The 21,789-nt window shown below is 44.8% G+C and overlaps 2 protein-coding genes across 7 annotated transcripts in view; one reads left to right on the top strand and one right to left on the bottom strand.

Annotated features, from left to right (window-relative positions):
- On the bottom strand, positions 1-21,658 carry ppm1j (protein phosphatase, Mg2+/Mn2+ dependent, 1J). 5 transcript variants are annotated; one of them, XM_089011236.1, is made up of 15 exons: positions 21,434-21,658; positions 19,901-20,107; positions 15,339-15,497; positions 15,023-15,217; positions 13,869-14,021; positions 12,685-12,983; positions 8,403-8,517; positions 7,039-7,350; positions 6,316-6,428; positions 5,986-6,070; positions 5,185-5,303; positions 4,857-4,920; positions 3,813-3,920; positions 3,534-3,685; positions 1-2,638 (listed from the first exon to the last, which is right to left on the bottom strand). In XM_089011236.1, exons 6-15 carry the CDS (start codon positions 12,969-12,971, stop codon positions 2,491-2,493), a joined length of 1,503 nt encoding a protein of 500 aa, XP_088867362.1. In that variant the 5' UTR covers positions 12,972-12,983; positions 13,869-14,021; positions 15,023-15,217; positions 15,339-15,497; positions 19,901-20,107; positions 21,434-21,658; the 3' UTR covers positions 1-2,490. The 5 variants fall into 5 exon arrangements, with proteins under 5 accessions (XP_088867362.1, XP_088867361.1, XP_088867363.1 ...); XM_089011235.1 differs by lacking the exon at positions 15,339-15,497; XM_089011237.1 differs by lacking the exon at positions 15,339-15,497 and having other exon boundaries at positions 13,869-13,924.
- tafa3a (TAFA chemokine like family member 3a) overlaps positions 20,114-21,789 on the top strand; it is a 55,614-nt gene continuing 53,938 nt past the window's right edge. The window contains exon 1 of one of the 2 annotated variants that reach the window (XM_089011249.1): positions 20,114-20,536. The gene's annotated coding sequence lies outside the window, so the exon portion shown is untranslated. Of the gene's footprint in view, positions 20,537-20,863; positions 21,177-21,789 lie in introns of those variants that run through there. The other variant, XM_089011250.1, reaches the window with a different exon arrangement.

Below are 21,789 nucleotides of genomic sequence, written 5' to 3'. Positions count from 1 at the left end.
TGGGGAAAACTGTGATTTATTTTGAAAGAGGAACATGGAGGACTTCATTTACATTTCAGTCGGCCTTATCTTCTTCATCGTACGTCTCCATTCTTAACAAGCACTTATAGATAAGAAAGATTAAAAATAATTTTCCGTGCTCTTTAAAAATATATGGAGAATCTCTACAACAATCATAATGACCAAAACAAAAAGAAAGAGAGGTATACAATACATATAGGGTCATATTCCTTACATGGTATGACAATACAAACACTTTAGGCATCTTTTAATAAGGCATAGTTGTGAATTTTATCACAGCTTACCATATCTAAACGTTAACATTATCCTAAATTAACAAAACGAATTTATTCGGATCCTTCATCTGTGTAAGCTCTCAGTCGTACAAGAGTGATCCATCGATGAAAAGGTTTCTTCAGCCACCTTTTCAATGGACGTGAGCCTGCGTGTACAGTTTCTGCCTCTTTTCCAAAACAAAATACGGTGATAGCTCAGCTGACGAACTTAATTGCTTCCCAGAAAGTGTGTGTAAGGCAAACGCTTTGTCTTCCAAACATTTATTTCCCATAAGAAAGCATTAAAAATGAGAATAATCTGTTCCCAGGTCCCCATAAAACAGAATGTTCGATTAAATAAAACTACACCAAATATACCTTATTTTATGTCTAATAACCATGCTATTGCATTGTAATGAAAGAAATCAACTGTAGTGTATAATCAAGTGGTTTGATTGACCTTTGTGATGGTCGTTGATGTCGTTGCCTTTTGCTGATATCCGGGTGACGTTGCCGTGCTTTTTTCGGCGACGATACCCTCAGTCACACTGTCCCCTGCTCGCTGCTTTTCGTTAATCCAAATCAACACAAGTTTTTCAACCTCTTCTATTGCCCGAGACCGTCGCTTAGACAACACAGAAACACCCTGAGCCATACGTAGCAATGGTCGACTTAGCATACTGGGACGCTAAGTCACACAAACGCACACCTCGTTGGTGTTTTTGTAATGATCTCCTTCTGCTCGACCGTAAATTTCTTTTGTGTCGTCTTCGGCTTAACACTAGCCGGCGGTGGGGTCTTTTTCAATAGCAAAAGTACTCCACTTGATAACAAACCACGTCTGGACTCAAAGAAAACTAGTCCGCCGGCCACCGTGGCGCCGCGTGGTTTGGTTCGTCCGCCGAAAACTAGTTGGTCAGCCTGTCAAGATTATATGCGCACAAATGTAATGTTCGTGAGGCGAAAAGTTCATCAGGTAAAGCGCAAGTTTGTAAGCTGAACATTCTTCAATTGCTGTCCAACCTTCACCACCAACAAAGGACAATACAGACTGATTATGACGACGTACGCGGCGCAGGAAAATGTCCATTGACTTCAACCAATACTTCTTTTTTTTGTTTTTTAAATGTTGTTTTCATTCCATCGCGGTGCCACCAAGGCATCTCTTTGGTTTCCTCACAATCGTGACGCGACAGAGAGGCTTCTTTATGCAAAAACGGAGGCATGCTAAGGTTCCAAATGAGCTGCCCAGCCTTGAAAGTGAAGAGGAAGTACTACGCACGGAGGTTACATTTCGCCAAGGAAGTCGACGCCACTGAAAATGCTGCTGTTATGAGCCAGGGAGGTGAAGGGTCCAAAATGTGGAGGTGCTCAGAACCGAGTCTTCTTCGACAAGGGGTTAAAGGACAACCGACACCATTTTTTTTCTTTCCTCATTGACATCAGAAAAACGTTTTAGAGCGTCTAAAATAGCTAAAACACGCGGGCTGATATTTTGAGTCAAATGCAAAATACCAAGAAAAATGACTTCAAGTGTCCCAAAACGACTTGAAAATGACGAGTTTCAGAAGGTCCCGCCCCCTTGTTCGTGACGTCACGCCAAGACGTCTTGTCTTGCCTTGCTGGAGAATCAAAACAATGGCTTCAGAGTGGGAGAAGATGCTTTCTTGTTACTCATCCACTTATGAATAGGATTCAAATCGTTGGGAAAGCATAAATGTTTGCAATCCATTCAAGAAGTCTTTCCGTGTCATTTTGAGGCGTCAATGTAGCGTCCCCGAAAATGCACAAGATGGCGCACAAGCTCTGTTGGAAATGGCCTGATTTGTCTGCTGGGAATTTGTGTCAGCGAATATCAAATAGTTGTCTCGGTGCAACACGCAAGGATTCACCGTGGCCTTATTGATGTGTTTTCCTTCTAATTTGGCCATCAACACAAAGTTTTCAGAGCATACAAAGTAGCCAAAATGCATTGTGTGTGGCTTTCTCGGTCAGGGGCGTTCCCTCCGTGACGTCACGTCAGGACCAGGCACCAACTGGAAAACAAGACTTGCTGAATATGCAGCGCCAGTCTTAAAAGGTCAAACACGTCTAGCTATATGGCGTGGAATCTATGCTCGGTAGAAGTCAATTCAAGCGATTCTCCAAATGATGGACACCTGTTGTCCGGCGGTGTCGGTTGTCCTTTAAGGAATGGAGGACGGCGGCCGCCGTCTCATGTCTCTGCCTCATGTCCTGCCAATGGGACAACGAAGACAGTAATGTCGTCGCCCGAGCCAAGCCTGTCGTTGGGGAGCCGCCATCCGCGCTCTTTCAGAATTCCTCGAGAGCGCATCAGGAGGTCCTGCGCCGCTTGGGTGTACCTGAAACAAAACACACACACGCACGCACACACACACACACACACACACACACACACACTAGCCCTCAATCAAAAAGATTGCCTCCTTTTTTTTTACACACATAAGATCAATATTTTGCGCACAACCATGAAACATTTGGAGAATTAACACGAACTTCTCAATATACAAGAAGAAAGGAGCGCCGATGCGTATGTGGAACGGCCGCGGCTTGGAATTGAAGCGGATTGACGTGGGACAATCTCTTTTCATCAATGGATGTTACAGATTCATGTTTGCTTTTAACATTTAGCTTGTAGCAGACGTGCACATTCCACCTTGATGTCGCTGATCCACTGCTGAAAGGGACGCTTTGATCCTCTCTTTCCTCTACAATTGTTCCATACAACAAAGAGGGTGCAGGAAGTGCTTACGATCGAATGACTGTGTCACATTATTTTTTTTTTTTTGCTTTTTGTCGTTTTGACTTCAAGATGGCGCCGCGAGAGTGGCTGCCTTCACAGCAGCTCCTATATTTTGTTTTTTTCTGCTGTGAAATGAAAATGTCTCCACGGTGAGACGAATAAAGGCTCATGGAATGTCATGTACACTTTTTAAGTACACTGTAAAGACATTTGTTGATAGCTCACCAATCGAGAGAACTTGTTTGTTTGTTTGTTTGTTTTTCTGTGCCCCAACTCTCAATGCTTTGGAAATAAACTTGGACTGGATAGACTTTCCATGAAAGAGCTGATGTTGGATTTTGGCGTTTTGATCCACGGCGGTTCTAGTAGCCTTTCACTGTCTGTCTGTCTGTCTGTCTGTTTTGTTCTTCTTCAAGAATCGACCCGAGCCGTCGTGAGCTCGCTTGCCCTTCAGATGCCATTTTGAAACGGGCTCACGACGGCGGCGCGGTTACCTCACGGGGTCCGAGGGATCGCAAGACGCCAGGCAGGCCGAGACGGCCTCCGCCACTTCCTGGTCTGTGGTGACGTCCCAAAGTCCATCGGAGCCCATGACCAGGACGTCATCCGGGCCGTGTTTGTTCTCATCAAAGTTGTAGACCCGCACCTGTCAGACAAAGCAAGATGACGGATGACGGACCACAAAGGAAAAGGAAAAGGGTTCGGCTGATATAGAAAGTATAAAGTTGTCGTTGATCCTTTTTCCGGGATGTTTGAAAGTGGGGGCTACTCACCTCTGGGACGCACGAAAGGAACGGCTTGATGTAAATATTGGAGCTATACACTTTGAGATCGTGATCCCCCAAACCACGAGTCACTCCGATCGTCGCCATGACGCGTGCCTGGTGAAAACAAATGAAAATGCCGCTTATAAAATAGGTGCACACATTTCACCATTTTATATTTGAGTTAGTGGCTGTCGCCGCTCACCCGCAGAAAAACAAATCTTATCCCGTGACTGAAAAGTGTCACTGAGAGGTTTGAAAGGCGCTTAGAAATGATAAAAATGTATGATTATTATTAATCCAAAATATCTGACCCATTTTTCCCCGCGTGGCATAATGCTGCCTGTCAGTGGACAGTCTTGGTACTACAACAACATATTGATAAGTGAAGCGATGGTCGTGTGCGTGTTAGGCGTTATTGATCCTCTTGAGGACGCCGCCATTTCGGAAAGCAATTAACGCATTCTTGCTGATTTTTTTTTCTTTTATTTGAAAAATTGGTTACCGATCACCGCACGTACCAAAATTCTTTGAGGAACGACCCCCCCCCATGAAAAAAAAAAAGAATCATAATAATACATTTGATTTCTAAGCGCCTTTCAAAACTCTCAAGGTCACTTGACAGTCTCAGGATACATGTTTTTTTTTTTCTGTGAGTGAGCAGCGACAGCCACACGCGCCAGCCTTCACTCAACCCAGAAGTAACTCAAATAGATAGCAAGCTAGCTAGCCAATAGCTAATAATAATAATAATACATTTAATTTCTAAGCGCCTTTCAAAACTCACAAGGACTAGCGAATAGATAGCTAACAGCTAGCAAATAGATAGCTAATAGCTAGCGAATAGATAGCTATTAGTACTAGAGACGTGGAACAAACAATGAACATCCTTAAAGATGGTGTCAAGGAAACAAACACCAGAAGCACCCCCGAAGAATGATGGATTATGAATGTTCTGTCAGGGTGATGTGACGGTGCAGGTGTTCAAATGTGCTTTGATTAAAATTGCCTTGAAAGTGTCACAGACCTGAAAAGTGCTTTGCAAAATCGTACCTTTTTACCCTCTCCGTATATAAGCGGAAATTTCAGATCATCTTCAACGATTGTCTTGTAAGCCCTGCAGTAAAAAAGAAAAAAGAGCCCCAAAATCCTAATTGAATGCTAATTATTCAATGCAATGATTGATTACCCGAGATTGCGCAACAAGTAACACGTTATTTTTAATCGATCAGGGCCACTAAATGGAAACACTAAAGGACATATTCTCCTGTTGACGCTTGAAGGACAACCGACAGCATTTTTTTCTTTCCCAACTGACATCAGAAAAAAAAACTTTTCTAGCATCTACAATAGGAATGAGCGCGAGCTGTTGAGCGCTTACCATCCGCTCATGGTGTGGTCCCTGTACAAAATCTTCTTGCCCAATTCGCTGTGCTGGATTCTGCGCGGGAACTCAAAGTGCGTGAACTCGTTGCCCAGCAGCTCGGGCCTCAGGAAGCCCTGCCGAGACAACAACAACAACAACAACACTCAGCACAAACTGTCTCCAAACCAACGGCCATTCATTTATTCTTTATCCGTTAGCTATCTAGACAGATATCTATTAACTCTCTAGCTCGCTAGCTGGCTGGCTATTATCTATAAGTTAGCTAGCTGGCCTTCTATTTATTTGGGTTATCTGGCTGGCTATCTATTAGCTACGTATTAGCTAGCTAGCTAGAGTTCTATCTATTTGAGTTATATGGCTGGCTATCTATTAGCTAGCTAGCTATTTGAGTTATTCCCAGTTGAGTGAACGCTGGCGCGTGTGGAGAAAAGCATATCTTGCGACTGTAAAGTGACCTTGAGAGATTTGAAAGGCGTTTTTAAATGAAATGTATAATTATTAATCTTCTTCTTATTATTATTATTTAGCGCTTGTCCTCATTATGGCTCAGAAAACTCCAGACCCATATCACTTAGGAATTAACTCTTTTTTGTTCTTATGAAAGAAGAGAGCCTGAGGTTTCTTACACTGTATTGAATATTTATGTGTTCGTAAAATTCAACGTTCTGTGTGTCCTGGAATTGGCGTGACAATGACAAAAACCCTGGCACTGGAGTGGACACCTTTTTGCACATTGCCGCGCAGTGAATGAGTTAAGTGGTTGGAATAGTCCACCGTGACAATTGTGAAAAGTACCAGATATTGTAGCCGTTGTCTCTCTGACTCTGGTGTAAAGTCGTTGGTCATGGGAAGAATTTCCTTATTCCGGATTATTATCGCCCTGCAGTGACAACAAGTGCAACATTAACACATCATTTGTGTGTGTTTAACTCTAAAAGTCATCGCTATATAAAACTATTCCAAAATGGTAATTTTATCAATGAATAAAGTCAAAGTCAGCTTTATTGTCAAATATGCATGACATACAGCACAGAGTCAATAAAATCAATCAATCAAGTGGAAATAACAAAGCTGTATTTGTTTTAAAGGAGTCTAAGAAATAATAGTCACGAGCCAATAGCTCACCTGCTATCTCCAGCATTGGCCACATAAAGTTTGCCCATGAGATGAATGGCAGCTAAGGCACAACAGCCGCCAGAGATCGCATAACACGTTTTCTCCTTTTCGATCAGATCATCCTGAAAAAAAAAAAAAAAAAAAAAAACAAACATTCATTAGCACATGCAAACACATCCCGGATGGCTGGATGGATGCGTGACACGAGGAGCCCGCGAGGACAAGAAAGTAGAGGCAAATGTGGAACGGCCGCCGCTTGGAATTGAAGCGGATTTATGTGTATTGTGTGGATTAAATCGCACTTTTGTCAAGCCACAATGTCTGAAGGAGGAGAAGAAATGGATTTGCATGGAGATTTACTGTTCAAGCCACTTTCAAGACGGACTTTTCAGGAAAGAAATGGATATCATCAGTTATTTACCGGCTAATGGTACATCATTACAATCCAAGAGCACATTTATTAGACGTTAAATGAGGTCTATTTTGTGTCGTTTTAAGGCTTATTTAAGAGAAAATGTTGTTTTATGAGGACCTGGGACCAAATTATTCTCATTTTTAATGCTTTCCTATGGGAAATAAATGCTTTTTGCCTTACACACCCTTTCTGGGAAGCAATGAAGTTTGTGAGCTGCGGGATCATCTGTAGTTATTCCAAGACAGAAATGGCATCAATGTATGCGTCTTTGTCTTGTCTCCATAGTGACAAAGGTGTGATGTCACATCCCCTCTCACCATCTGCTTGAAGGCCGTCTCAATAACGCCCGTGACGAGGCTCTCCAGGCTGACGACCTTCTCCATGTCGACGGCGTCGGGCTCGTCCGACTCCTGCGTTGCCGCCTTCTTGATCTCCGCCTGGTAGGGGCTGCCGTTCTTGGCCAAGCAGGCGGGAGGCGGCGCCCCCTGGCGGTTATTCAGCAAGTGAAAGATGTGGCCAAGCCGGTCCCGAATGAGGCGGTGCAGGAGCTTGGAGGCCACGATGGCCGCTCCAGAACCGGCATGTCCGTCATAGACCCCCCAGAAGTAGAGGGGGATCCCCGCGCCATCCTCAAATAAAACAGTCAACATACACGATTTGTTTGAAAGGTTACTCACTCATTCGCTGACAAGCTGGCTAGCTAGCCGGCTCTCAAGTGGCTATATATTAGCTATCTCGCTGGCTAGCTAAATAGCTTTCTATCTATTTGAGATACTTCCGGGTTGAGTGAACGCTGGCGCGTGCGGCTGCCGCTGCTCACCCACAGAAAAACCAATCCTGTGACTGTAAAGTCAGCGTGAGCGTTTTGAAAGGCGCCTATAAATGAAACAATTATTATTAATTTATTGGGGAATTCAAAAGTGTCATTTATTTGTGTGTTTGTTTATTTACATATGTATTTATCTATTTATGGTTTGTTTTTTGTCCATTTATTTTGGATTTATTTTCATCAATTAACTCATTCACTACCATTCCGGATGTAGAGCGCCATTCCCGAATTTGTTGGGGTGCGGCGGGTGCCCATAAAGCGCCGGTCTCGACCACGAGGGGGCAGCCTTTGCCTTTTGTCCACGTTAGTCCTTTGTTTTCGCTGCCATTCCCGAATTGAAACATTTGACGTGGAGCGCCTCCCCAAATTTGTTGGGGTTTTGCTTTTTTCTTTTTTGGGTGCCGATAAAATGCTGGCCATGGCCTCTGGCAATGTTTTTTTTTTCTTTTCCACAAGGGGGCAGCATTTCCCTTTTTTCCACGTTAGCGCTTTGTTCCAGCTTCAGCTGTTGTTAGAGCGCTATATAAATCAATATGTCTGATTTGTATTTTGAACAGCCGGCCCCATTTCAAGCTCGGATAACTCCAGACCAGTATCACTTAGGAATTAACTCTTTTTTTCATGAAAGAAAAGTCTACGTTTTCTAACGCTGTTTTGATGGTTGATGTAATCTCTGCACTCCTGCAATTTGAGTGAAAATGAGACAAAAGAGTGGGATTTTAGCTCCATCGTCAGCCTTCCGGGACGACAGAGCGTTGACCCTAAATGAGGGCTGAGCATTGCCTGGCAGACTTTTGAGCCGACATCCCTCCGCTTGGCGTTGGATGGGATGTGGTTTTTGCCCGGGCTCACCCCGTTGTCATCCAGCAGGGCGGAGTTGCGCTGTTTGCTGTTGGTTTTCCTCACAAACAGCTTGTGGCAGGAAGCTTGGTCCTCATTCAGCATGCTCTTGCCGGCGTTGATCACCCTGGTGCGCAAGAGACACACGAGCGTGAAAGAGAACTATTAAATAGCTCTGTTTCTTTGCCCCGGCGAGGCTCGGAAAAAGTGGAAGATCATAAACGGATTATGGTGCAGACTTATTTTTATGAGACGGGAAGCAGTCAGAGACAGCACAAAAAGGTGAGCTTTCATTCTGAGTTCAATTATTTCCATGACTATGTTTGTGATCCAAATCACCTTTCTAACTTCAAATGAATTAAACGCGAATTAATTCATCTCTTTGAGTCACCACGATGTAGCCCACGATGAAAGAAAGGAGCGTCAGAGCGTATGTGGAACGGTCGCGGCTTGGAATTGAAGCGGATTTACGTGCGACAATGTGAGACAACCTTTGTGTCAATGGATGCTCGAGCTTCGTGTTTGTTAGCGCGTCGCAAATGTGGATTACTTCACCATGACATCCCTGATCCACTGGTGAAAAGTACGGTTTGATCCTCTCCTCTTTCATCTAGAACGGCTTCATACAACAAAGAGGATGCGGGAAGCGTCTTTTGTGTCGTGTCACATTATTTGTTATTTAGTTTTTTTGTTGTTGTTTGACTTCAACGTGGCGCCGCGAGAGTGGCTGCCTTTACAGCAGCTCCCGTATTTAGTTTTTCTACTTCTTCCTTTTGTCTGTGTAAGCTCTCAGTCGTACAGGAGCGGTCCATCTTTCTTCACATTTGTACAGATGACGCCTGAAGAAACCTTGCCATCGATAATTCTTCCTTTCCTTTCCTCTTCTAGTCATTGTCAATTCCATTTCAACACGATTGCACGGGAGGAAAGTCAAATCTGATTACAATCGTCATAGAGAGGCCAAATAAGGAAAAGGCACACATGGACAAATCCTCAAATCTGGATTATACCACAGCCCCATCCGAAAAAGGGGGGCGGGGGGAGGAGCTTTCTACCCCTCCGCCCATCTAATCAGTTGAAAGTAGAGGACAGGCACGGCGGGGACGCTGCACATTAGGACTAATGGCGAGGGGCAGGTGGACCTTCAAGGTCTCATGACAGTCGTTTCAACTTTGCGGTCAAGGCCAATGCCTGCTGGGCTCGTTGGCAATACAAGCAGCACACAGAGACGCTCTTCAAGATTCGGAAACGCAGCCCTCCCTGCTCTACAATTGCTTGTGCTTTATTCGGACCTGGCTTCACTTATTGACTGGCAGACGATGTCCAAAAATTCTGGACCAGTTGAAGTTTGCGGAGAGGTTTCTGAGGGGCACCAAAGAGAAGTGAATTGCAATCGTCGATTCGAGGATAGCAGTGGTGTGAGGAGTGAGAGACGGGCCAAGGCCATTGATATTGCGGAGGTGGAAGTACGCAGACCGGGTTAAGTTCTTTATATGGGAGTGGAAAGATGTCAAGAACGACACCTCGGCTTTTCACCTGATGGGAGGGAGTCACGCTCCAATTGTCAATAGTGAGAGAGAGAGAAAGAAACTGTTAGCTTTGCTCAAGCTGGATGTGCTACCAACCAGGAGAATTTCACTTTTTTCGCTTTTAAATGTGATGACGTTTTGGGTAAACCAGGATTTAATTTCAGAGAGATTACATTTCAATAAGTGATGCTCATACTGAAATCCGTGCAAAGCTTTATTTTTGAAATACAGTAAAGTGTCGTTATATCGATATGGGATATATCGATAGTCCCGGTTATATCGATACTATTTCTATGCATGCACGGAGAAAATTACATGCAAACAGGGTCGGATATATCGATAGTCCCGGTTATATCCATATTTTTTCGGACTCCCTTGAATATCGATATAACGAGACTTTACTGTACCTCGGATTCTGGTATAAACTCTCTTTTTTCACTTAAATTGGCTTTTCCGAATTACTTATCTATTAGCTAGCTAGCTAGCTACCTAAATTTCTGTCAATTTTACTTATTCCGGGTTGAGTGAACGCTGGCGCATGTGGCTGCCGCTGCTCACCCACAGAAAAACTGATCACGTGACTGTAAAGTGACATTGAGAGTTTTGAAAGGCGCTTAGAAATGAAATGGATTATTATTATTATTATCCGAAAGTACCTAGCTAATATTTGATCCAGCAGGTGAATATTCTCCAAAGCCAATTGGAAGAGCAGGCATCCTGTACGATGGCTTTTGTTATCACGCAAAGTACTTAACAGGGGATTACCTTGTGGGCTGTGAGTGTACCGCATGTGTAATTATGATACCCAAATTAATGAATAATGATAATGATGGGGAGAGGAAAAAAAGTCTATGTATTTATTTGTTATCACCTTTGTGTCTGCTGTGTTTCTTGGACTCTTGTCTAATGTGAAAGCCTGAAATCGTGCCTCTGGGGAGATGACCACGCAGCAACCAGACAAAAGCATTTTCCACTAAGTGCACTCTGGAGGGAGTATCGACCTCCAACGTGTCGGCGCATCCATTAAAAGCAGTTCCACGCCAAAATTCAAAATTCAACGTGCACATTCAAGGAACCAACTTAACTGTCACATTGTCAATTCAATCCAGAAAGTTCTCTTATCCCCTTTGAGTGGCTTTGCATGACCATGTTGATTTTTTTAGCCCACCTCCTTCAGCGCAGACCAAACAGACTGTCTTGTAGCAAGTCATACTGACACCGAGGGAGTGGAATGTCTGCAAATGTTATCACACAGCAGGGAATGTTTCAGCCCACAGGGCACTGGAGACAAGTGCGGATGTTCCAGTAAATGTGGTGCGGGTGCAGAAATACATCTAAAAACAGCTGACGTAAGATCAAAGGAAAAAACCAAACCAAAACAATGGGCTATACCATGAATCGATGCTGACAGAACTCATACAAATAAAAAAGGGAAATACAATTTCACTGTGAGACATAGACATATATTGGTGATTTCTGAAACTTAACATGTATGAAACAGAGCCAGAGTCGACCCAACAGAGCAGAACCAGAGGAGAGAACCTGGATAACATCATCTTAGAATAGAACCAAGCCTCGAAAAAAGTGATGGTAGAACCCCCACAGCAAAAACGGAGGCTATCGACATTCTTCTTATTTTCCTTTGGGCTTTTCCCTTCAGGGTTGGCCACAGCCAATCAGTGTCCTCCATCTAAGTCGGTTTTGTGCATCCTCTTCTCTCACACCAGCTACCTTCGCGTCCTCTTTGACCACATCCATAAACCTCCTCTTCGGTCTCCCGCCTGGCAGTTCAAGACTCAGCATCCTTCTCCCGATGTAGTCACTCTCTCTCCTCCGGACATCTGGTCCAAACCATCTCAGTCTGGCTTCTCTGACATTGTCTCCAAATCGTCTAATATGATTCCCGATCCTATCCAACCTGATCACTCCCAAAGAAAACCTCAACATCTTCAGCTCTGCTTCCTGTTTTTTCTTCAGCGGCACCCTCTCCAGTCCAAACATCATGGCTGGTCTCACCACGGTTTTATACACTTTTCCTTTCATCCTAGCTGAAACCGTTCTATCGCACATGACACCTGACATTTTTCTCCAGCCGCTCCAGCCTGCCTGGACACGCCTCCTCACCTCTTTTCCACACTCTCTACTGCTCTGGACAGTTGACCCCAAGTACTTCAAATCTTCCACCTTCTTTATCTCTTCTCCCTGTAGCATCACTCTTGCACTTGGATCCCTCTCATTCACACACATCTATTCCGTCTTGCTGCGACATATCTTTATTCCTCTCCTTTCCATGGCATACCTCCACCTCTCTAGTTTCTCCGCCACCCGTTCCCTGTTCTCGCTACACATCACTGTGTCATCTGCAAACGTCATGGTCCTTGATGAGATCTTTGTCTAACATCGTCTGTCAGCCTGTCGGTCGCCATCGCGAATAAGAAGGGGCTCAGAGCTGACCCCTGGTGGAGTCCCACCTCCACACCTCACAGCTGTCTGATCAAGAATGGCACGAGAAAAAATGTAATGAGAAGGCGCTAACAGAGGGGAAAGGGAAGGGAAACTCTGCAGCATAAGAACCAGCGCGTCGGCATTTGATGTTAGTGCCTGCTGCTGCTGCAGATGCGGCAAGGGAACATCCCGCGCGAGCGCTTGACACTTGCAAACGTCAAACACACGTTCGTTCGTTCGTTCATGTCATGTCATGTCGCGAGCGACCATAAGAAAAATATCGCCAAGAAAATCCAAATGGACGCCAGTCAGGTACTCACTCGGCGTATCCGCTGTGCCACGGAAGCTTCCTGCCTCGCTTGAGCGTGATCACCGGCCGCGAGACGTGCTCGGTGGAGTACTGCAGCAGCTCCGGAGTCAGCTCCAGGAAATCCGGTCGGCCGTAGGGGAAGCGCGGCGGCAGGCCGTCAGCTCCCCCGGGCTGCGCGCCGCCACCTCCGTGCTGGTTTTGGCTCTGCTGCTGGTGGTGGTGGCGGTGGCCGTGGCCGTGGGGGGGCATCATCCCCCCCACCAGCGTCGACACGGCGCTTTTCACTTTGCTTATCATCGTCAACGCGGACTCGCACAACAAAAAAACAAAAGAAGCGAATTAAAAAGGAGAGAAATCAAAGGATTCGCGCGAAGGAGGCGAACGGAAGACGCAGCTAGTGACGAGGAGCATTTCAGGAAGCGATCTTGCTTTTTTTTTTTTTTTTTTGCTTCCTCTGAGCACCCATGTGACGACCAGGCGGTGTTTGTCTCGTTCAAAGCCCCAAAAAACAACAACAACAACACGGCTGGCAGGAATACTGCAGCAGCAGCAGCAGCATGCATGCGCGTTGCTTCCTACAAGCTTCTTCAAGCTTTTCAATGCACCACCACAACCCTCATGACATCGATAGGAATACCGAAACAATTTAGTGGATTTTATACGTCATCGGAACACGTAGTTTCCAGTCTACAACGGCGGTGACGTCATCATCAATCAGATTAGGGCAAATGTGGGGTCGACCGTTATGAAACAATGAAATGGAGTTTTGCTAAATAGGTTCTTGTGTTGTTAGATTCAAATTTCCAATTGAAAAGCCACCTATTTAAAATCGCATCCTCCGTATTGTTTTATCTCCTGTTTCTATTTATAATCTATGGTTTTATTTATGTGCCTGTTTTGTGATTGTAAAGTGTCATTGCGAGCTTTGAAAGGCGCTTATAAATAACACGTATGATGCTGATGATGACGACAACATCCGTGACACTCTGACGAAGGCGGAATATGTCAGGTCATCGTCCAACTAAAACCACACTGTCTGTAACAAAGGAATCGGTTGTCAAATAGGATTATTATTATTATCATCATTATTATTGTTCTGGTTTTGCTGCGCATTTTTATGATCGTGTTTGTTTGGTTTTTTTTGCAACGTCTTAGTATGCAGTGAGGCTGTGTTGTTCATTCGCGTCCTCTTACCAATGTCACGATCTGGTTGGCGACCAACGGGTGGCGCTGTCGGACCCCGCCTGCACCTGCACAAGTGTTCCAAGGTCGTTCCAATCAGCGGCAGTTAAAAGGACTCCCGGCACGACCGTTCCGTGTCGGCTCGTTGTATGGGTTTGCTTCACCCTGTCAGGTTTGTTTCATATTGGCAGATTTTTACTCATGGTTTTCTTTGATACTTTGGACTTTGATGTTTGAGATTTTGTTCCTGCTGAATTTATTTTAATGCAATTTGTCACATACACCGCGCTGCTCCCTCCTGCCTGCTTTTTTGGCATCCACCACCATCACCGCCTTGCAAACCGTGACAACCAACTGATTCCATGTCAATGTAACTTGTCTGGAAATGGCCGAACTGACCTTTATTTGAGCCCGTTGCCAATCTTTCATGTTATCTGCTTTGATTATTAGCTGATGTGCACGTTAATTTTGCAAGCATTAGATTGCATCAGAATCAGAAAGCCTTTAATAGTCCCACGATGGGGACATTTGTAATCTACACCAGCAAAATTGAAAGCGGCATTAAATAGGAAAAAAAACACTATTGTAGGTACAAAAAGAAAATGTGAGAAGACTGCACAAAAATGTTTCATAAAAAGAACTGCACAGAGTGCAAATTATAAACGTACAGAATAAAAGCATAAATGATATATGTAACTATAATGGACTATATAAGGTGGCCGGGCTATTTACAATGTATGAGTTCAGTTTTTTATTTAATGCAAGGGACTGTTGTTATTGTGACTCCATCAAGGCATTAGAATTGAGCAATCCGTTATCTGCCGCTAATGCCATTGTATGTTATTGTTTAATTGTCAGTAATAAATAGTATGTGTATTTTTTGCAAAGCAACGTTGTTCAGTGGGGAGGTAGAGGTTTGCAGTCAAGGGGTCTCCAAGATTGAACTTGCACTTTTTGAGTCTGTCCTCTAGATGGAAACCCAATACTGCAAGATGAAGCTGGGGCTGCGGTGACGCTGCCGGCAAACGAAGTCAGTCCCCCCCCTTGATTTGATACAATGATGGCTGCCGCGGTTTAAAGACTTCACTGATTATAATGTACAGTATTGTACCAGCAAATGGCAACACGGTGTTATTGTCGTTAACACGCATGTCAACAGATTTCACCTTCCAATTCCGTGCGAGGCCCTCTTCTGTGCCGTTTGCATCTTTCTTTGTTGTCATTGTCAGCTTTTGCGTCTTCGCGGTTGTCCTTGCGTCCTTCCCCTTGATCAGTAATGTCATACTATAGTCGCCTGTGTAGCTGTCTTGCTTGTGCTTCTTGTCGCCATCTTGTTTCATTGTCTTTACGCAGCCATCATCCTGAATAAAGAGAGAGGACCCGCCGCCATCAACAGACCAGCAAACATAAAATGACAAACTAATACAAAACAACAGATGAGACGCAGGCGGTTGGGCAATTCAGCTTCTTTGTAGTCATCACCTTAGTTGTCAACTTTTGCTCCGTCGCCGTTGTCGTCTTCATCAACTTCTCTCCATCTTCATTGTCAACATCTCTGTTGTCTTTGTTGCTCTCAATAGTGTTGTCTTTACCCAGTGGGGGGCCGTCAAGGCCTGCAAAGCCTTCTCTGCTGTCCTAAAACTGATGTGAATTATATTATGTCCATGTCTTCTTATTAAGTCATTCCAAATTGCATTTCAGCTTCCTGTCACGACTTTTCCCCTCTTGCGCTGCTTCCAGATGTGCGTTTTTTGTACTATTTCATCATTTAACCAATCACATTTCAGCCATCATTTGTTACCAGGGTCAGAAACCGACCCGGACACCTTCCCAATCAGTTCTGCAGGCCCCGTCGCATCGAATGTGTCGATCAAACTGTTGCCCTAACCAATCCGATTTTGAGTTGGCAACCCAAAATGGGGTAGCAACGCCTTCTTGAAGGCACTGATCTACGCCAGGGTTTTTGCAAAATATGATTGGCTTCTTTGTCTGCATTTGCCGTCTTTGACAATGTTGGTTTCGTCGTCTTCTCCGTTATCTTCTTTATTGTTGATGTCCATCTCTCTCGCTTCGTTTGATATCTTCATTTTCTACGCACGCATCTGTCTGCTACTTTCTGCATCGTTGTCAGCTCTTGCCCTGTCATCTTCCTTGTTACTAGCGATGCTAGACTGTATATGTCAATATTGCCATTGTTGTCTTGTCGTATTAACATCTTCTCTCATATTCTCGTGCATTCTTTTCTCTCGAAGCTGCCAAGATGGCTTTTGTAGTTTGTCCTATTTGTACACTGTTGTCTACCTGCTAAGTCAACCTCAGCCTGAACCGACATTGTTCCCTTTGCGTGAACTCGCCTTTGATTACAGTCGTCCGCCCTCTTTAGAGAGATGGCTTCTCCTTTTCGGGCGGGCTCTTGATAAAAACCCATTAACAGCTCTTGCGGGACAGAGGTCGGCAAAAGAGGCAGCGTGCGCAGCAGAGCCATAAAGCCTTGATGTAGCGGCCTCTCGCCGAGTGTCTGCGGCGGAGGAAGAATAACTGTCCCGGCGGCCTGTGGACCCGTTCGACTAACGGGGGGCATTAAGCGCAGCTTCCTCTGCATTATTGATGGCTTGCTCCATTCCTGAGGCCATTATGCTTCCTATTTTCCCCTCTCACCCTAGCCTGCCTGCCATTCCGCCCGTCTCCAGACACACTTTGGCAACAATGAAGGTAAGCGAGGCTTCAGAGGGAGACTTTCAACAGCTGCCGACAGTGTGTTGTTATTTTAAGCAGAATCGCCACAATCAACATCATATCACGCTAAATCGAATCAACTTTTTACATACAATGTACAATTACAGGTTGCGGCATTCCCAGGGTCTAAAAGTTATGTAGAGGACGCAAAGTCTTCAAAAAGCTGAGTAAAAGGCAACGCAGCCCTAAATCAGGGATGGGAAAACTTTTGTGTGCAAGCGCCGTATGTGGATTTTAAAGGGATACTTCAGATATACACGACACTTGTAGCAGTAAAAACTTAATAGACCATTCACTTGCTAAACTTTCCTGTTCTGCCTTTGCAGATTCACTGTTTTGCAGGTTTTTTTTTGTGACCAATTCCGATTTGCCCCCACATTCCAAAAAACAGGAATGGCAGGCTAATGAAACACCAAATGGTCCCGAGGTACGATTGTGAAGGTGAACGGGTATATTTCTGTGTGCCTTACAAACCCGCCGTCTGCCCAAAGAGAGCTGCGATAGGCTCCATCATGCCCCGTCCCTCTTCAAATGACGACAGCATTTGCAATCTATCACCTTTGACCACAGGTACGTAGACCAGCTACACTCCCACCAGTGGTATTAAAAAGATGGGTTACAGGGAGAATAGATAAAGAAGGTGAGGGATTTTAAGTACTTGGGGTCAACTGTCCAGAGGAATGTAGAGTGTGGAAAAGAGGTGAAGAAGCGTGTCCAGCCAAGCCAGAACGCCTGGAAAAAAATGTCAGGTGTGATGTGTGATAGGAGGCTTTCAGCTAGGATGAGAGGAAAGGTGTATCAAACGGTGGCGATACCAGCCATGTTGTTTGAACTGGAGACAGTGCCACCGAAGAAAAGACAGGAAGCAGAGCTGGAGGTGGCAGAGCTGAAGATGTTGAGGTTTTCTTTGGGAGTGACCAGCTTGGATCGGATCAGGAATGAGGGTCAACTTAGAGCCATTGGAGAGAAAGTCAGCGGCCAGACTGAGATGGTTTGGACATGTCCAGAGGAGAGGGAGTAAATATCATGGGAGAAGGATGCTAAGCCTTGAACTGGCAGGCAGGAGACCGAAAGGAAGGCCTCGGAGGAGGTGTATGGATGTTGTCAAAGAAGAAATGAAGGGAAATTCCACACTGGAATGTCGGAGCCAGAATCAAACCCTGTGACGCAGGTGTGCTAAACAGTCACTTACCTTGCTGTGTTCAGAGTTTATCAAGCTCTCCTTTTGATTTTAAAATCCAAAATGTACGTAAAGCCTCCAAATAGCGTCATTGACATTGCAGCTCTTCCACAACTTGCTAAATTGTTAGTCCCTAAATTAAGCTTCGTCACTTCAATATCCTGAACATGGCTACAATATGTTTCAGCGTCTTAGCTGTGGGAAGGTTCCACAGGACAAAATACACAAATAGCCGCATTTGTTCAGAGTTAGTGACCGTGGGATGACTGCGCATTAGCCAAAATTGAAGCAGATGTAATTTCAAGTGGGATGAACACAGCGAATGATTCAAACATCGCGGGTTCAAAGACCAAGGCTTCGCCTTTCCATTCCAATGCCAAAGTGACCACGGCTACCTCGTGAATCACCTCGGCTGCCACATCCATCGTCGGAGCTCTCAAAACAAAAAATAAGAGCGCCGGCGGCTTCTGCTATCTGCGCTCGCGCAGCTTGAGACTCCTCACCTCAAGGCCGACCTCATCCTGTCATATGATTTAATGAGCGGCGCCCGTGTCACAAACCGCGCTGTCGGAAGGGGGGGGGGGGGGGGGGGGGGGGGGGGGGTGACGAGATGGGCTGCACAATGCACCAAAGATTAATGAGGTCATCTGAGAGAGGAAGGAGGGAAATATGATGTTCTTCGGGGATCATGTCATGACGGACATAAATGGAATGGAAAGAGGCGCTTGCCTATTCATTGGTCATTATTGGGGTGTGTAGATTTAAAACCGCAGCCCGGTATCGGCAAGCTTTTATCACCTTGGTTGCTAAAATTCTTGCTCACCCAGGTCAATGCAAATGACCCGACAGTCTTGGTGATTCACGCTTCCAGGATTTGCCGACTTGTACCTTGGTGATTCAGTCAGCATGCTTACCTTCCCGAAGGGTGTGCGCAACCAGTCAAAAACTAATCCATACTTCATTAATAATCTATTCTACGACCAAAGTGACACCCGGTAGTGTGCCGACTTAACAACTGTGTCTTGACAACCGCTGTCATCCGTGGGTAAAAGGTTTCCCGTGTTAAAGCAGGAATCCATCAGCATACTAGCCAAAGCTAGCGCACTGTATCTGTAGCGAGCTGCATAAGCAAATGTATTGTGTTGATTTTATAGCGGTTTTGTCAAGCCACAATGGCTGAAGGAGGAGAAGAAATTGATTTGGTTGCAGATATACTTTTAAAGCCATTTTCAAGACGGACTTTTCAAGAATAGATGGACATCGTTAAGGTTGGACAGCTCAGAAGCTAGCAAAAATAGTAAATAATATTGCCATTTTAGGAGGTTATCATGAATCCACACGTTCGTAGTAAACATCGAACAGTTTAATGACAGTATTTCTTAAGTTTCTTCAAGTTATTTCCTGGACAATGGCACCCTCTAGTGGACGTGTAGTAATATCACTCTACACTTGCAACAAAGTGATTCAGAGATAGCACTACTGAAGGCCTAGGCGTGGCATGCACGGCCTGCCGCTGCTTTTGACCTGTGGTCGTAATAATGCTGCACACAAATTCAGCTGAACTACGATGAAAAAAATGCATACATTCATAAAGGATATAGTATCACCGTATTTTAGCGCGTTATGATACTAAGTTACATAATAAAAATTGACGTTGTATTACTATGCGCTCCAATAACATTTGACACTACAACATCTAATTCATATTCCCCAATACACTCTGATGAAATAAGGACATTATATATTCCTTCTGCATACTTTATGTGATGAGCTTCATTACAACTTTAGGATTCGTCATGTTACAATTCATTTTCATGAGGGACAATAAACGTCATATCTTTCAGCGGGACACATTACAATTCGTTAGGATGGACAATATATCGACTCCATAAAGCTTTATTGATCAAGCGTTTATAACGCGCGCGCACAAACAAACCAAATGACATAATGAGCAGAGGCTCGTTGCAGAGATGTTGTTTACTGACTGTAACGGTGTGCTATATTTTTCCACACATTATTGGATGTTATGATGCGGTTCATTACGTTCTGACAGTAAGTACAGATTTTATATACAATAAGGATATCGTAGACTGAAGCTTCATACATAATAAAGTGTTGTTTGACTCACCCGAGCAATGTAAAGATGTCGATTGTCGGCGGAGGTCAATCGGTCTCTCCCCCCGAGGGCCGATCCAGCGGTTGACCAGTAGGAGGTGCCGCAGCACCGGCGCAAACGTTCCGGCAGCTCGCTCGCTCGCTCGCTCGCTCATCTCGGTCGCTCCAGCCGGCGTCTCTCACCGGCTCCTTGGACGCCGCCAATCCGAATCAGACCTTCCTTCGGACCAGAGGAAGAAGAAAAAGAAGAAGACGAAGAAGCTGAAAGCAAACGCAACTACAACTGCAACTGGTACGCAAAATGAAGGATTTTTGTCGAGAGAAAAAACGATCGAAAGAAAGCACAGCGTGACGGCTCGCCTTCGACGCTCGGAAGCAGCTGAAGATGACAACTTGACGAGCTTCAACTTTGAGACACTTTCAAGTCTTCTCGTCTCCATCGCCATTGTGAACACCGGTGGATTTTTTGGTGCTTATTTGGAGAACAAGACAATTAAACAAGCCGAGTGTATCTTTTCATAATTTAGGTGATGTTTTGTGGAACCGAGAGAGCAAACAAGAAGATGATGTCTGGCTGGGTGGGCTTTTGGCTTGAAAATGGAGAATAAATGAAATCTCGGGATTAATTGACAAGACAGCACAACGACAGGTAGGATACGTCTCCTTTTTCTTTTTTGTTTGTAATGAATCTCAAGTTCAAGCGTGTGCTATTATGACGTGATCGTATTGAAATGTAATTTAGTCGATGGCTAAATCCAAATCACGATTCCAATCATGAGGATATGTTGCACGTGGTCTCGAAAGGTACAAAAAAGAAGGCATCTTTTCATGATATTGGCTCATCCGTCTTGCCCGCACGACATCCGCGTTGAGTGACTGCACAGCCCAACTTGCGACGTGATGTTCACATCAAAAACTGGGGGGGGGGGGCGTGATGCACCCCCCCCCCCCTCTCCTCCGCCTATTTTCCAAGCTACATCTCTCATCATCTCAATGGCAAAGGCTATACACAGTCTTCCTTCTGGCAACCATGACATGACCCCATTTGGGTATTATCACGAAGCCACGCAGAGCAGGAGTTGCTGCTCGGGGGACGCCTCGGGGGTTGAAAGGAGCGATGGTGGCGATGAGAGGGCCTTCGTGTTCGCATTTGGCAGAGTCAAGTACGGCTTGCCACGGAAGAAGTGAAAATGACCACACTGCGCCACTTGACACGCCATCGCATAGCGTGGCTTCTTTTACGAATCCAGTGCTCGCAATCGCGAGAGCGATTCCCACCAGGAAACGTGGTAAGAGCTCTCATTAAGAGCCCATATAATTAAAAAATCCTCTCATTTGCTGTAAATACGTGTTGAAAACACAATGTATGCACGGCCATTTTGGTACATCATATGTTGTAAGTCACAGGAGCTACTTTTGAAATGACCAAATCAAAAATGATTTACCCATGAAATTTCGTGAGAAATATATTGAGGAGTCTTGCAACTTATGTTGATGTATAACCGCATATGTTGCACAACTCAACATAACGATTGTTTGCCATTACCTGAGTTCACTCTCTGGTAACTGGCAGACGATACAAACACACTTTGACGACGTCATCGTGACAAAAAGTCCTCCTCCCATTCCGTATGAAAGTGTTTTTTTTTTCTTTCGCCATGGTCCAGCTCCCCCACTCATTTTTTAATCCCCTATCTTACGTTGAAGGGGAAAAACGAGCAAAAAATGAGGACGTCACTAAGGGCTAGCCCGCTAGCGCTAGCTTGTTAACTTTGCTCCGCTCACACGCAGTGTACCTAAACATGAGTTGTCATCTGATTGGTTGTCCGGTCTATCAATCAAGTGAAGGAATGGCGAACAGGGTGACGTGTAGGTTGAGTCAAAATAACTCAACTTTATTTG

This window comes from Hippocampus bargibanti, linkage group LG12, assembly GCF_051943395.1.
Source record: "Hippocampus bargibanti isolate YZ-2025 linkage group LG12, ASM5194339v1, whole genome shotgun sequence".
Classification (NCBI taxonomy): Eukaryota; Metazoa; Chordata; class Actinopteri; order Syngnathiformes; family Syngnathidae; genus Hippocampus; species Hippocampus bargibanti.
This window is presented reverse-complemented; position numbering and strand designations above follow the sequence as displayed.